This window comes from Mesoplodon mirus (assembly GCF_964341445.2).
Source record: "Mesoplodon mirus genome assembly, chromosome: X".
NCBI lineage: Eukaryota > Metazoa > Chordata > Mammalia > Artiodactyla > Ziphiidae > Mesoplodon > Mesoplodon mirus.
This window is the reverse complement of record NC_138981.1, coordinates 71,764,180-71,781,632: the sequence shown is the minus strand read 5'-3', so window position 1 is coordinate 71,781,632 and position 17,453 is coordinate 71,764,180. Positions and strand designations below refer to the sequence as shown.

Genomic DNA, 17,453 nt, shown 5'->3' with positions numbered 1-17,453 from the left:
ACACATTATGTCATGAAATGAATTTCATAACCTATACTCCAAAAGTTGCCTTCTACTACATAGTCACATCATATATGTGGTCATCTGTCAGGCAAAATTTAGGAAAGCTCCATAAACTCAGAAGAATCTGGAGGATAAAAAAAAGTCAGTAGAGACTTCACCAACTAGATTCTTCTACTTCTCAGAGATCTTTAATCTCTTCTCTTTTTTCTCTCTGCTTATTACAATTCTGTTTATTAGCTCCCTCCTCTCCAACTTTTCTTGCTTTCTTATTCATGATTGCAACCATTCTCTTACCATCACCCTCAACTGCTTTGCCTCTTTATCATATTGTCTCTGCCACTTAGCAAAATCCCAACTTTGGATTAGTCTAGCTCTCTGCTTTATCTATTGTTTTCTTTTTTTTTTCTCTATCCAATACTCACTGTCCACTACCCCTAGAATTCAGACACTACCCCCTGAGGGCTGTTTCATTTACCCTAGTTTCCTTGGTGCCTAGTGTGGTGACTGATTTAGTGTGGTGCTTAATAAATATTTGTTGAATGAATGAATGAATGCCTTCTTTATGCTACATCCATGCAGTTGAGCACAGTTAGAGAAAAGCACAGTCATTTATTTGAATTGGGGTCATTATTAATGCATGGTTTCCATCTTCAGCTAGGCCTTCATCAGTGTTTTATACTAATCAATATCCTCTCCCCTTATCCAAACAACTATTTCACACATTCATTCATTTGCATAAGGTCACTACCTTAAAATATTTCCCCTCATTCTGAGTACACTATTATGTATTGAGTGTCCAATATTGTGCCAGACACTCGGCTAAGTGCTTTTTAAATATTATCTAATTTGCACAGTAACCATAGAAAGTTTCAAATGGACACCCAAAGAGAATAAGTTATTAAGATCACATAGCTACTAAGTGCTTGAGATGGATTCAAACATTTTTGAGTACTCTTATACCTATAAACTATGACTCAGCTTTTCTGCAAAGCCTTCTCTAGATACTATTTTGTCTAGAAGTTCCTCTTCTGTGCATTAATCATGTCTTATGAATATTTCTGTTAAAGTATCACATGGTAAAATCAAGAGCATATAGAGACATATATTCTTAAGCACCCTGATTGTAGATGCAGGGTTCATACCCTGGGTTCATGTCCCAGCTTTTGTTATATACTAGATGTGTAATATCAGACAAACTGTTTAACCTCTCCGTACCTCAGTTTCTTCATCTGTGACATAGGGATTATAATAATACTTATTTCACAGATTTGTTATAAACAATAAATGATTTATTTAAGACATGTACTTACAAGCAGCAGGAGCACCATGTGAGAACTTGGAAACAGACCTGTAGAATCAAAATCTCTGGGGTAAGGCCAAGCAGCAAGCCCTCTGGAGGATTCTGATACGTACTAAAGTATGAGAACCACTGACCTAAGGCCACAAAAGTGGCAAATCTGAGACTAGAACCTATGGGAGAACCTTTTTACCTTAGGCAAATCACTTAACCTTTCATACTAGATATGTGTCTCTAAATTATTTAACATATTGCAGACACATTAAAGAAATAATCAATTTTTGAAGCATCAAATTTGAAAAGATTAGAGGACTTAGAACAATTTTACATTGCTCAAATTTTGCCTTAGATCACTTATGTTTGTGTCACGTACAGGACAAGATAATATTTGTGTTTGGATTGCTCAAATCCAGTTCAGAGCACATGGCCTTGACAAAGTCGCTACTCAATAAAGGTTTACAGAATGAGAGTTAAATATATTCCAAATGTATTAGTCTCATACTAATTAGAAGTAGACAAAGTAATTGAGCAAGGGAAGTTAAATTGTTTTATAATGATCAGCCAGGTAGAGATGTAATCTGGGTTTTTGAAATAACTTCCTGTCATTGAGGGTTTTGATAAATGTATATGGGTGACTTAAATGTGTAATTAAGCACTGCAAAACATTGAGTTTAATTTCTAGAGTAGCTAAAAATACTAAAGAGAAAATAGAAAGCTGGGGTCTCCACATTAGTAAACACTCCAGAGTGGAGAGGGTCTCATAAAATTTTGGTGCTTAAGAGTTTTTCTTTGTCAGAAGGTTGTCAGTTTCTTTCTCTTCATTCCTCTCCTCCTTTATTTCTTCTTTTGTTTTTTCCTTATTACATTCCTTCCTTCCTCGGAGGTGAGATGACATAGTGAGTGCCTCTCTTTTTTTTTTTTCTGCCCACTGTAATTCTAGCCACCATCACCTTGTACTGAATGGAGATGTAATCCACACTGGCCTTTCCACCTCCCGCCTCTGCTCTCTTTGTTTCCACTCTTTCTCTCTCTCCCTCCCACCCCTTTGTCTCCACTTTTCTTCTCTTTCTAAATTGCAATTCAGCAATGAGTAGACTGGAGGGTCAGAATTAAGAAAGGTTGTCTTATGAAACCATTTTGGTTACATTTGTAAATTCCAGTATTAAGTGCTGTTGATTGGTCCTTGTTTGTTTCTTTGTCTTGTTTTCTTATTTGTAGAAAGAAGTAAGTGGCTAGGGACATGTGTACTAGGTTGGCATTAGAATTGGGCTTTTAAACATAAAAGGTCTATTAATACTGTGATAATAATTCCAGTTAACAGTAATGCAAGACTACTATAACTGCATTGTGAGTCATATTTTAACTTATTTTAGCTTCCAATATATGCATGCAGTTACTTCAGTAACACACTAAAAAAGTGGAAGATACTTCATTTATTTTTCGCTAGGGCCTCCCCAAAATTTCTATTTTGGGCAACCCAGGAAATACAACATACATACATACAGACAATTGCACATATGCAGTCATGCCTCAGGAAATGAAATCTTCAGTTCTCATTCTCCACATTAGCTTGTGTATTTTTATAAATGCATGCAAGAGGTTTTGCACAGTGAGTGAACCACTTATCTCTGTAAGCAATATATTACTCATAAGCACTTACTTAGAAGGTAAAGGTAGGAGCTAACGTACTAGCTTATATCTCTAAAATACTTTTCTGTTGTACCTGACGATATGGCAGTCATATATCTATGATTTCCTAAGATAGTCTTACTTTAAAATACTTTGTCTTGCTGTCAGAACATGTGTACAGTTTTTTGTTTGTTTGTTTGAGAAGTATGTTCACCGTATGTATTTTGGGCCCAATTTTTCCACGAAGTGCAGAGAGAACAAGTAGGCAAAATAAAGCCCTATCTGTTGCCACTGGCAACGCTAGAACTGTATCCTTCCCAGCTTTCACCATTCCCCAAAGGAGCCAGTGCCGGACTGGTATAACCACTAACAATTCGCTTGCAGCATTTGCCTACCTAACATGGCTTCACAAAGGGCCTTCCAACCCTCATGGACAAATCTACATTTTTTTAAAAATTAATTAATTTATTTATTTATGGCTGTGTTGGGTCTTCATTTCTGTGTGAGGGCTTTCTCTAGTTGTGGCAAGCGGGAGCCACTCTTCATCGCCGTGCGCGGACCTCTCACTATCGCGGCCTCTCTTGTTGCGGAGCACAAGCTCCAGACGCACAGGCTCAGTAATTGTGGCTCACGGGCCCAGTTGCTCTGCGGCATGTGGTATCCTCCCACACCAGGGCTCGAACCCGTGTCCCCTGCATTGGCAGGCAGATTCTCAACCACTGCACTACCAGGGAAGCCTCCAGACCTTCATTTTGATGCTGGAAATTCTACTATCCCACTAGAATTTTGGTCATGTTGCTTAAGGCTATGTCCCTATGTAAACATTCCAATATCCTTGTAAGCTTTGTCACTGCTATACATACTGTAGTGTAGATTGAATGATTAGTGTAGATTACTCAGTCTTGCAAGTTTTGGTTTTGACTAAAAGGGTATGAATAACTTAAAGACACTGTAGGGAGAAGCTGGAATCAGCATTGAAAGGGAGCAATGCAAGGAGAAAACTGAGGTGGAAATAGAAAATGACTTATTGTTATTTGTTCACTCAGATAGTATTTCTTGCCAAACTGAAGACTTCTACTTCTAGTTACAAATAAACTGGTGTTAATGAATGGTACTAATTCTGCATATTATATTGGTTTGTTATTTGGATGTTGTTCATTTTTAATAGATTAGCTAATTCCAGGAAAATTAACTTTATTTTTGTCTAGTCCCATTTTAGTTAGCTTTAAATTTTTCATTAGGATTATAAATTTCATTTGGATATGTTATATATCAAAAATAAGATAAAATATTTAGAACACTAACATTTATATATGATCAATGTATATATTTTCCTAAGGTTGTCTGTTTTTTTTTTTTTTCATTCTTGCAGCAAACAGGACTTTGAGTCTATAGATGAGGTAAGTGCAAAAAGAGTTGAAAATCAAATATAGTTGATAACAAAGCAGATAACAAAGCAGATACTTGCATTAATAATATTGTTTTTAGTTTGGTATTTTTATTAGACTGGAAACAGTTTAGTGAAAGAAATAATGATCCGTTTGCCTTTAAAATGATATAACCATTTATATCTTTGTAATGGCTTTAAAGGTGATAATTGTAAAAGTAATAATCATTCACCCAAAAAATGTTTTATCAGCTGTCACCTTATGATTTAACTTGTCTTTGTTTATGAGAACATTTAAAAGTTCATTGACTACATACTCTCTGTTTTACAAAACTGAAATCTATGTTAACTAATTAAATAGCAAATTTAGTTTTAATGTATTTCGAAAACTTGTATGTCCCATGCAAAATAGCCAGCAACTTGAAGTAAATATTTTCAAGTATCAGTTCTAAATATTATGTATATACATTTTGGTAATAGTTACTTTTAATGGAATAAGTCATCAAATAGAGAAAGAACTGATTTCAAAGTAACAATCACAATGGCTTCTTTTGTGTTAATTTTCATCTTTATTTCTAATGTATTGACATACTTCATTTGTTACAATAATTCAGTAAGCCCTAAATTGTCTTTGTGAAGTATTGACTTCAATTCAGCTTCTCACTTAAAATTTGTTGAAGCTTCTTAATGTTGCTGTGGCAACATCATAATCTTTCAAAAGTCACCACAGCTCTATGCAAATTCGAAGTAAACCTTTAATTTTATTTTATTTACTCAAATTTTCATTATTTAAAAAATCAGCCTTTAAAGTGTCATATCTACCACCCAACTAAACTTCCAGTTGTTAAAAAATACATGGAAATAAAGTGGTAATGGGATTTAAGTGACCACCCTTTTGTTTTTAAGTTGCTCTTTTTAAAAAATAGAAATGGGACATCTGATTGATTGCCCCAAACTTCTCCCTAAACTTCCTGGAATTCAGGGTTCTTTCCATGGTGTATGTAGTATAATGAATTTTTTAAAAAGTAAGAACTGATAATGCTAGAAGTAAAGTTTGTGGCAACTATTACCCAGAAAGTGAAGTAATCTTCTGTCCATAAAAATATGTCCCTCTCTACAAAAGTCTGCTGACCCTCTGATTAAAACACTAACATGTATCTGTTGAAGGATAAGCCTCTCTTTTCTTACAGTCAGAAGACATTGAATCGTTGATTCCTAAAGGATTGTCAGAATTTACAAAACAGCAAATTCGCTATATTCTGCAGGTGAGATGGGGTCAAGAGTGGCTGTGAAGGCAACACTAACAAACTGCTAGCCTAGGATGTTTCCTTTAATTAAGGACAGAAAATCCCAAATAAACTTCCTATTTCACAAGAGTTGATTGTATTTTGATTAAACAAGGGTTGCATTATAGTTTGGTCAGACTATCAAACACTAGTATTGAATGACTAGCATTCAGGAAATCATTATAGAAATATTCCGGGCTGTGGAAAGCCCTTATTCTCTCCTCACTGCTGTAGCACAACCTGACTCTAACTTATAGGATTTGCCCTCCTCTTCTCCATTCTACTTTCTATACCTCCCTACCCTACCCCTGGCAGATGCAAAGGCCAATGACTTGATTTTCCTGAATTGTGGAATGCTAGAGACTACTGCAGCAGTAAATTCCCCTACACTGAAGGGAGAGACAGACCAAGACAGATCAAGATAGGTGCTAAAGAAATAAGGCTAAAATGAAGAGTACATGTGTTTGCAAGAAAGGATTCTAAAGATAATCTAGTTTTGTCTAGTGAGGCAAATTTCTAAGTTTGATATTTGGTATCAAATCTTTGTTGATCATCCAGATATTGGACCTGACATCTTATCTGTGAAACTTAAATGAAATATTTTTAGTGGCACACAGTCTGTATTATAAAGAGACAGTGGTATGGGGAACACATATGCTCTGCAGAACCTGAATCTTGGATACATCCTTGATATTATTTCTGGTGGCAGGATGTACATCCAAAGTGCATTCAAGGCCTATTTCCTCGAAAAACTCTGAGAATGTTTGCATCTAAGTTCCTGAGAAATATTAGTCTGTAGTTTTCTTGTATTTGCTTTGATTTTGGTGTCAGGATAATTTAGCATCATGAAATAAATTGGTAAATATCTCTTCCTTTTCTGTTTTCTGGAAGAAACCGTATAGGCATGGTGTTAACTCTTCTTTAAACATTTGGTATAACCCTTCAGTGAAAATATCTGGGCAAGGATATATATTTTTCAGGAGTTTAAAATAATTCTAAATTCAATTCCTTAGTAGTTACAGGTGTAGTCAAATGATCTGTTTCATATTGGGTGAGTTGTGGTAACTTGTGTTTTTCAAGGAAGTAGTCAATTTCAACTAAACTGTCAAATTTATATGTACATAATTATTCACAGTATTCCCTTATTATCCTTTTGATGTCTGTGGGGTTTGTATTACTCTTCCCTATTTAACGCCTGACACTAGTGATTTGTGTCTTCTTTCTTTTTTTATTGTCAGTTTTGTTGGAGGTTTATCAATTTTATTGACTTTTTTCAAAGAACTATATTTTAGTTTTATTGATCTCTATTGTTTTACTGTTTACACTTCCATTGATTTTTTTCTCTTCTGTATTATTTGCTTCGTTTGCTTGCTTTTGGTTTATTTTGCTCTTCTTTGTCTAGTTTCTTGATATAGAAAGTTAGATTATTGATTTCACACCTTTTCTAATGTAAGCATTTAGTGCTATAAATATCCTCTCAGCATGGCTTTAGTTGTGTCCCACAAGTTATGATATGTATTTTCATTTTCTTTCAGTTTTATATATTTTTTATCTCCCTTTAGACTTCTGCTTTGACTGGTGGATTATTTAGAAGTGTATTGTTTACTTTCCAAGTGTTTAGAGATTTTCCTATTGTCTTTCTGTTATTCATTTCTAGTTTGATTCCACTGTGGCCAGAAAATATACTCGGTATGAGATCAATTTTTTTGAAATGGTTAAGTTTTATAGTCAAGGATATGGTCTACTTTGGTATATGTTCCATGGGTATATGAAAGGAATCTGCATTTGTTGTTGGATGAAGTATTCTATAAATGCTGATTAGATCCTTTGGTTGATGGTATTGTTGAATTATTGTATTATGTATTCTTGCTCATTTTCTGCTAAGCAGTACTATCAGTTGCCGAGAGAGGGGTATAAAAGTCTTCAGTTATATCTGTGGGTTTGTCTATTTCTCCTTTCAGTTCTATCAGTTTTTGTTTGATACACTTTGTAGCTCTGTTTGGTGCATAAACACTTAGGATTGCTATGTCTTCTTGGTGGACTGACTCTTAGTATGTAATGTCCCTCTGTGTCCCTGGTAATTTTCTTTGCTCTGAAGTCATTTTTATCTAATATCAATAGCACTCCTTTCTTTTGATTAAAGTTTGCATGGTATATCTTTTTTCCCAACTTTTAAATTTCATTATGTATATTTTAATTTTCATTATCTTTGAAATGAATTTCTTATAGAAAACACATAGTGAGGTCATGTTTTTTCTTATCACTCTGTCAATCTGTCTTTTAACTGGTGTATTTAGACCAAGTTGTAATTATTGATATGTTAGGGTTAGATCTGCCATTGTGTTTTCTGTTTGTTCTGTTTTCTGTTTGTCTGTTTTCTTTTTCTTGCTTTCATGTGGATTACTTGAATGTGTTTTAGAATTCCTTTTTGATTTACCTCTACTGCTTCTGAGTGTATCATGTAGTATAGCTTTTTTAGGGGTTGCTCTAAGTATTACATTATATACCCATAACTTATCCCCATGTATTGGTGTCAACGTTTTATCAGTTTCAGTGAACTGCAGAAAATTTTGCTTCTTTTATCTTTCTTTAACCTCCACATTTATAATTTTTTTAAATATTCCCTCTACAGGCATTGAGAGCCACATCAGACAGTGTTATATATATTGCTTCAATCTTCAAATATAATTTAGAAAATGCAAAAGGAGAAGGAAAGCCCACTGTATTTACCTATATTTTTGCTTACTGTGTTACTTCTTCCTTCTTGATATTCCAAATTCCTTCTTTTATCATGTTCTTTTTCTTCAGAGAACTTCCTTCAGCCATTTTTTTAAGGGTAGGTCTGCTAGTGAAAAATTATTTTTCTTTACCTCTGAAAATGTGATTTCCCCTTCATTCCTAAAGGTTGTTTTCATCACATACAGAATTTGTAGTTGACAATTCTTTTCGTTCATCACTTTAAAAATGTATGCCACTTCCTTCTGGCTTCTATGATTTTTCATGAGAAATCAGCTGTCATTTGAATTGCAATTCCTAATAGTTAAGGTTTCTCTTGCTGCTTTTAAGATTGTAAATTTATCTTCAGTTTTAAGAAGTTTACCTCATATGTCCAGGCATGGATTTCTTTGGGTCTATCCTGCTTAGGGTTTGCTCAACTTCTTAAATCTGTCTATGTTTTTTTGCTAATTTGGGGAAGTTTTCAGCCATTATTTCTTCATATACTTTTTCAGCTCCCCCCTCTTTGTTTTTTCCTTCTAGGATTCTGATGACATGAATGTTAGATATATATCATACTCCCATTGGACACTTAGGCTCTGTTCAATTTTCTTCCAACCTATTTTCTCTCTGATGTTCAGAACTCAGTATTTTCTATTGTTCTGTCTTCAAGTTCACTGATTATTTGCTCTATGCTTTCCTTTCTGCTTTTTAGTCCATCCACTGAGGTTTTTGTTTTTGTTTTTGTTTTTTAGTTATTGAGTTTTCAGTTCTAAAATTTTCATTTAGTTACTCTTTATAGCTTCTGTTTGTTTTCCGAGATTTTCTGCTTTGTTGCTGAGATTTTCTATTTTTTATTTGTTTTAAATCTTTGCAACTTCTTGTTGAAAATTTTTTTAATTTGGTGTTTTTGTTTGTTTGTTTGTTTGTTTTTTTGCGGTACTCGGGCCTCTCACTGTTGTGGCCTCTCCCATTGTGGAGCACAGGCTCCGGACGTGCAGGCTCAGCGACCATGGCTCAGGGGCCCAGCTGATCTACAGCACGTGGGATCTTCCCAGACCGGGGCACGAACCCATGTCCCCTGCATCGGCAGGCAGACTCTCAACCACTGAGCCACCAGGGAAGCCCTAATTTGGTGTGTTTTTTAAATTAATTTTTATTAGAGTATCATTGCTTTACAATGTTGTGTTAGTTTCTTGCTGTACAACAAAGTGAATCAGTCTTACATACACATATATCCCTTCTTTTTAGATTTCCTTCCCATTTAGGTCACCACAGAGTACTGATTAGAGTTCCCTGTGCTACACAGTAGGTTCTCATTTGTTATATATTTTACACATAGTAGTGTATTTATGTCAGTCCCAATCTCTCAGTTCATCACACCCCTCCCTTCCCCTCTTGGTAACCATAAGTTTGTTCTCTACATCTGTGACTCTATTTCTGCTTTGCAAATAAGTTCTTCTCTACCATTTTTCTAGATTCCACATATAAGTGATATTATGTGATATTTGTTTTTTTCTCTTTCTGACTTACTTCACTCTGTAGACTGTTTCTAGATCCATCCACGTCTCTGCAAATGGCACTATTTTGTTCCTTTTTATGACTGAGTAATATTCCATTGTATATATGTGCCACATCTTCTTTATCCATTCCTCTGTTGATGGACATTTAGGTCACTTTGAAACCTTTTTAAAATGACTGCTTTAAAATCCTTGTCAGATAATTCTAACTTTTCTGATATCTTGATGTTGGCATGTATTAACCCGTTTTTCTTATCAAGTTGAGACTTCCTGGTTCTTAGAATAGTTATTTTTTTAAATTGAAACTTGTGAGTTTTGGGTCCTGTGTTCTGACTTTGCATCTTATTCACATCTTCTGTTTTATCAGGCCTCCTTTGATACTGAGCAACAGGGGAAGTAGGGGCATGACCTATTACTGCCAGGTGGGGGTGGAAGTCCAGGTTCCTCACTCTGCCTCTGTAGACACAGGTTGGGGGAGTAGCTCTTTGTTCTTCCTTGGCAGGTGTAGGAAGTGTGGCTCTCTACTAGGCTCCCACTGAAAACATCCTGGTTTGGATGGGGAGGTGTGTTGTGTTACTGTTCCCTCGTTGGTCTCTACTGACACTGCAAGGTGAGTGGCCTCATTTCTGTTGGGCAATGATGAAAGTCTTGACACTTAACTAAGAATTCTGTGACATCACACAAGCAGGGAGGTTGAGAGAGAGAGCCTATGTTCCCTTCTTGGCTTTTGTTGGTTTGGGTGGGCATAGAATAGAGTTGCAGATATTTTTCTGTGGTGTTTGGCTGGAGTAGACTGGTTATTATCTAAATACTATCTGCCTTTCTAGGCTGGCCCTTCCCATGGTACTTTGGGTAGAGAGAGCAGGCTTTTCTAGGGACTTTTTTGTCTGTACCCACTGGTGTTTCTGTGTTACTGGTTTGCCCAATGCCACTCATATATGAAGCAAGAAGAAAACCCAGGAAATCACTTCTGTATTATTCCTTAGCTCCCAATGTTTTCAACCAGACTTCAACTTTCAGAGTCTTTTTATGTTCATTTTATACATAAAGTGCAGGATTTTTGGTTAGACTTAGCAGGAAAAATAGAGAAAAGTATTTCTGCTCCATCTTTTCAGAAACAGAAGTTGTCTGTTTTTAAAACCACTTTTCTGTGACGAAATGAGTTTAATCTAGTTAAAGGGTTTTTCTCCCTCTTTAAAATTTGAGATATTTCTATACTTCAAGGTTAAACTTAATTTTTATTAGATTCTTCTCAACTCAGGCAAAATCCATGCATTTGGCAACACACTTAGGGATATGCAATTTATTGCTTGAAGGTTGACTGTCTCATCTTTTCTAATCTTTAAATAGAGAAGAAAAGTAAATTTGAGAATTTGCTGATACATTCTGTTGTGAGAAAGATGATACTTTATCATGGAAAAAATAAGAAACCCTTCTTTTGATAGCATAGCTATGATCTCTTCAGGGATATTGCTTGGATTACTAATGCATGTTATTGACCAAATGCCCTGCATCACTATTATAATATTGCCATATCAAAAATGACACTGTTAATAAGTTTGCTTGTAGGAATAGAAAAATAAGATTATTATTACTTATATTGCCTATTTTTAAATGCTAGTAAAAATGCACCATCAATCATTCTCTTCCTCCAGATGAGGGATATGTCTGATAAATCACTCCGGCTAGTGCTGTCCACATTCAGCAACATACGGGAGGAGCTTGGACATCTTCAGAATGACTTGACAGTAACATTTATTTTGATTTTCCTTTCCAAATCTTTTCTAGTTCCTAGCTTCATAACATAGAAATCAAAGCATTCAGTATACCTTTTTAAAATTTAATACAACACAACAATGTTGTGCTCACCCAGATATAGTTATTTTCCTGAAACAGTTAATTGGGGTTGGGAGAGAGGGGTAAAGAGTTAGCCAATATGAAAATGAAAGAAAGTTGGGTGCACACTTATTACTTAGTTTACTGCTAAGGTAATTTAATTCTTAAAGCCAGGGAGTAATTTGTAAAATTACAATAATCTGAATCTGATTCATAATTTCCCCTTTTCTATAATAATAAATAATACTTTGAATTTCTTTGAATACTTGAAAACTTCTTTCTCCAAGAACTTAACATTTTCTATTTTCTATTTTAATTGGTGTTCTTCATGACATCAGCTAGATACGTTCAGAATAATTTCCATACAATGAATAACTCCTTGAGGACTTTGGAGTGGGTTTTCTTGTTTCTGGGTTCTGATGAACACATTTAGACTCTTAATTTGAAAATTCACCACCTGCTGGGATTAACAAGAGTCTTTGTAGTTTGAAGAAAAACATTAAAATAGTTCAAAAGGTTCTGCTTCATTGTACTTATAATTAGTCAATTCATCAAAATGTCCATTGATGCGGGTTTTTAAATTTTCAATCCTTTGTATCCCATAGTTTGATTAACTTTTAAGAATTCTGTTTTATTAAACAACTACAAATGAAACAAGTGCTTATTTAAACCTTCCAATGTAAACAGGTCTTGTATTACATAACTGCTGACAGGATTCTGTAATTCTGAGTCATAAGTAATTTTGCTTCTAGTCACTGGAAAATGACAAGATAAGACTTGAGAAAGACTTGGCATTCAAAGAAACTCAAATAAAAGAGTATGAAGAACTCTTAGCATCAACGAGAGCAAATAATCACCAGCAGCAGGTAAGTTGACATTTTCTTTGATAATAAATTTGATAGTTTTTCATATGCACAATTACTAGCACATTGGAGGTATGAGATATAATCCAGACAATTAAAATATGATGGAACGATTTGTTCATATGGGAATTGAGTTGCTTTAGGTATTTCCAATTACTGAAGCCCTCCCAGAAAAATAGATAACCCTAAGTATTTTAGATATAAAGTATATACTATCCACAATTATCTGTTTTGTTGGGTGACAAAAATTGTATAAATATTGAAAATCTAAGTTCACTCATTCATTTAATCTACTAATGTGTCAATAAAAAAGTTTTTGTAGATCTTAACACATGTTTGTGCAATGAATTACTAAATAAATGAACTCTAGAAGATTTCTCTAGATACCTGAGCAGAGAGGATTCTTAGGAAATCATAATGAGTCTCTGAGGCCAGTCCATTCCTAAAATTCACTCCCATGACAGTCCCAAATTTTAGTTGAGTTTTCATTTGTCACATAATTAGGCATATTGTCATTTTGGTGCCTACTAGAAGGCAGGTTATGGTATTGTCAAAAAGCAGCAAGAGTCAGATTGCTAGATTGGTACATTGAAAATTCATCTAATCTTGATTCCTTCTCACTCAAGATAGGCAAGTGAGGGTAATGTCTTTCATAGATGATTTAACTTACCTTTTTTTTTTTTTTTTTTTTTTTTTTTTTTTTTTGCGGTACACGGGCCTCTCACTGTTGTGGCCTCTCCTGATGCGGAGCACAGGCTCCGGACGTGCAGGCTCAGTGGCCATGGCTCACAGGCCCAGCTGCTCTGCGGCATGTGGGATCTTCCTGGACCGGGGCACGAACCCGTGTCCCCTGCATCGGCAGGCGGACTCTCAACCACTGTGCCACTAGGGAAGCCCTTAACTTACCTTTTAAGTTTAAATATATTGGAAAACTGGGCATGGAAAAATATCAATATTTGCTTTGTTTCATTGAATTAATCAACTAAAAGCACTCTCTCCCAAAAAGTAGAATCCATTTGTTTTATTTACTGCGTCTTCTTTACAGAAAGGACTTCAAGACTCAACCTCAAAATGCCAAGCATTGGAAGAAAACAATCTTTCTCTTCGGCATACACTATCAGACATAGAATATAAACTAAAAGAACTGGAATACTGTAAGCGTAATTTAGAGCAAGATAATAAAAATCTTAGAGTGCAGGTATTCAAATTTTGTTTTAAATGTATGTTATTGCTTTAGTTATATGGTTGTAATCCTAGCATTGGCTATATATATATATATATATATATATATATATATATATATATATATATATATATATCCAATTCATCTCGAGAAAATATGTAGACTGCTTTCTGATGATCTCACATGCAGTTAGGTCTTAACTCACTGCCATTTGAGCTGTATAATGCAGTTCCTAAAACTCACTCTCATTATTTCAATGTCTTGTTTAATCAAGTGGTTTTCATCTATTAATGTCTTGTAATTTAATATGTATTTCCTTCATAACAGTTTAACTACAGAAATTTATTTTGTCTTGTGTAGGTTTTGGAGACTTGCACAGGCCCGATGCTGCAGGCTAAAATGGATGAGATTGGCAACCATTACATGGAGATGGTAAAAAACTTAAGAATGGAGAAAGATAGAGAGATCTGTAAACTAAGGGTATGTAGATCCTACACTGCATAAATACACAGTTCAGAACAAACTTTCTAATAAGATGATAGTCTCAAGTTTAATGCTACAAAGAAAAATCAACCAAAGGTAGAGTTTTAGGAGTATGCCATAGACCATTTCTTTAAATACATATCACTATGTAGGGAATATTGTTAAATTGTCTTGTAATTTAGCTTCATCTTTTCTAGGAAAGCAAAAGAAGACCTTAAGTTCAGGGTTGTTGATTTTTAGTTTCTTTTTATTTATTTATTTACTTTTGGTGACAGGGGAACACTTTATGATCTTGCCTAAAGCCTGCTCTATGCAGCCAAGCAACTTTCAAGTTTATCCAGTGAAGCCACATTTGACTTCATAAATATCCTCACCTGATTTTGAAGGATGATAGCTAGCAAGAGTTTTGTCAAGTACATGGATAAAAACTGTTGAATTATATACCTGTAATTGGCATCAAAATTAAGGTGATATTTGTGAGAATAAATATACATTGCCTTATTTTGTCATTCTAGGTCAAATTGACTAACCCTTAATTTACTGATTCCTAATTGTAGTTATATAAATTCAAATATTTTAATAGAAATACTGACCACAGTGTTTTCTCTCCAAATATAATGTACAGTCTTTACAAAAAATTCAAAATGAAACAAAATAGAATTTGTTCAAAACTCTGCTGATTTTCCTTGCAGATGTCCTCCACTGTTTTCTTTTCCATCTGAACGTTACTAATAACACTTTAACCTAAACAGCCATCTGTGTACACATAATGCAGTAAAAAGGGAAATGGACAGGATTTGCAGTCAGAATACTTGTCATGGAGTTGCAGCTATGTTTCTTACTAGCTGCTGTGCCTTTGTGTCTCTGGATCTCACTTACTTGTTTTGTAAATAAAGATTATAATAATACTTATCTCAGAGGACTGCTGTGAGGACTGAGATGAGTCATGCAGGAGGAATATGTTGTGAACTGCAAATTATGATATAATACTTGTTATTGAGTTTTCCTTAATTAGTATTTGAAGAAATATAAAGTACCTGTTTTCTTAGCATTATTTTAATTCTTGTTGCCTAGGACTTTTACTTAAGTAATGCCTAAGCCTAAATAGTAAAGTCACCTTTTAAAAATGAGAAATTTCTTGGACTTCCCTGGTGGTCCAGTGATAAAGAATCCACCTTACAATGCAGGGGACTCGGGTTAGATCCCTGGTCAGGGAACTAAGATCCCACATACCATGGGACAACTAGAGCCCACGCACCACAACTACTGAGCTCGTGCACCTCAACTAGAGAGCCCACGTTGTCACAAACTACAGGGTCCATGTGCTCTGGAACCTGCGTGCCACAACTAGAGAAGAGAAAACCCACATGCCACAATTAGATAGAAGCCTCAATGAAGATCCCATGTACTGCAACTAAGATCCGACACACCCAAAACTAAAAAAATAAATAAATAAACAATAAATCTTAAAAAAAATGAGAAATTCCTAATTGGCATTTCAGTTCACATATTACATTCATAAAGCTCTTTAAATGTTTATAACTATTGGTATTTTGCTCTTCATTTCATAACTAGCTGTATGACTTTATGTCACTTAACCTCTCTGGAACTCAGTTACCCATTTTGTTAAATGAGAATTATAATAATTCTTAGTTCTTTTTAAATCCTTAGACTCAATTAAATCAGTGCCAAAAAGATGTTTCAAGAAGAGAAGGAAGTTGCAGTGACTTCCAATTCAAGATTCATGAACTGACAAGCTTGCTGGAAGAGAAGGATTCCCTTATAAAGCGTCAATCGGAGGTAACAGAGAAGGGGTCAAACCATACAACAACAAGGAGACAAACCATACAACTCAGCCCTGTAGGATAAATACTTCCCACAAACTATACATGTTTCTATACATGTTTCCAAGACTTACTTTATTCATAAAGTAGAATGTGAGTGCCTACGAGAAGTAGAACACTCACATTTCAGGAGAAATAATTCAAATGAAAGCTAGAATTGAAGCAAAAAATATGTGCTATTATGCCTTTAATAATTTTAAAACACTGATTTTCTACCTCATTAGCAGTCAAACTCCCAATAAGGCTGTGAGCTGCTTCAGCAAGGGACTGTGTTATATTCCTTTCTATGTCTGTAGCATGTAGCCCAAGATCTGTCATAAAATAGGTAGTGAAGGAAGAAACTACGCAAATGGTGGCTAATGTTGTATTGCTGTTATTGAGCAAATGGTACTTGTAGTAATGTTCAGTGATAGATTTTCTGTTAGGAAACAATATCTACTTCCATATTGAAATTTCATACATTTCCGCTATAGCTACACATCTAAATCTTTTTGGAACAAAAATTTTCACATCTTCATCTTGAGAATCATGCCCATTCTATCTTATGTTATCCCTTAAGTATAGAACCAGTTAGTGGATTCCTGCAGAGACTTATAATGTAACTGATTAGGTACCATTAAGCAAGACTATATGGAATTCAACAAGTGGGATTGGAACATTCTTACCTCAAGGCTAAAAAGGAAGGGAAAAAAGTAATTATTCTTAGTAACCTTGTTAAATGATCAAACATACCTCTTACCTCATGTTTCTATGGTTTTCAAATGATTATATTGTCTTTTATTTGTAAGGAACTCTGGAAGTTGAGACAAGAAATATATTCATCTCATAACCAACCCTCCAGTGATGGAAGGACAACAGTTACCACTAGAAAGTAATGTATTTTTAATGAAATTTGGATATGACTTTGGTTATGATATAATCCAAATTATCGCATGTTTAACTGATATATATGCCCCTAGACAGAGTTTGGTGTTTTCTGCTGGCCAATAATTCTACTGAAGAATGAATGTTCACAAAAAGACATAGCTATTATGGTCAATAAAATTCAAGAGCACACTTTTACTGTACTTACAATAGAGTAAATACAATGAAAGTGAAAAGCAAATAATTGTTTAACCAACCATATTAGTCAGGACTCTTTCAGTTGCATATGCCAGAAACCCAACTTAAACTGGGATTTAGTTAATTCATATAATTGGGATTGCTTGGTGTCCAGATGGATTTGTGTGATCAAAATATGTCTTCAGAAATCTGTCTATCTTTTGACTCTGCTCTTTCCTGCATAGAGGTCATTCTTAGGCAGGGTCTCTCCTCATGTTAGCAGTACGACCATAGCTTACATCTCAACAATTTAGCAAAACCAAACAGAAAGTGACTCTTTATGAATAGTTTCAGCAAAAGTCTATT

The 17,453-nt window shown here is 34.8% G+C and overlaps 1 protein-coding gene across 1 annotated transcript in view; it reads left to right on the top strand.

Moving 5' to 3' along the window:
- POF1B (POF1B actin binding protein) overlaps positions 1-17,453 on the top strand; it is an 87,773-nt gene that overhangs the window by 54,055 nt on the left and 16,265 nt on the right. Inside the window, exons 8-15 of the mRNA XM_082609884.1 lie at positions 4,302-4,329; positions 5,507-5,581; positions 11,493-11,585; positions 12,426-12,539; positions 13,582-13,734; positions 14,080-14,199; positions 15,874-16,002; positions 16,835-16,917. Of these exons, the coding sequence (XP_082466010.1) occupies positions 4,302-4,329; positions 5,507-5,581; positions 11,493-11,585; positions 12,426-12,539; positions 13,582-13,734; positions 14,080-14,199; positions 15,874-16,002; positions 16,835-16,917 (795 nt within the window). The remainder of the gene's footprint in view (positions 1-4,301; positions 4,330-5,506; positions 5,582-11,492; positions 11,586-12,425; positions 12,540-13,581; positions 13,735-14,079; positions 14,200-15,873; positions 16,003-16,834; positions 16,918-17,453) is intronic.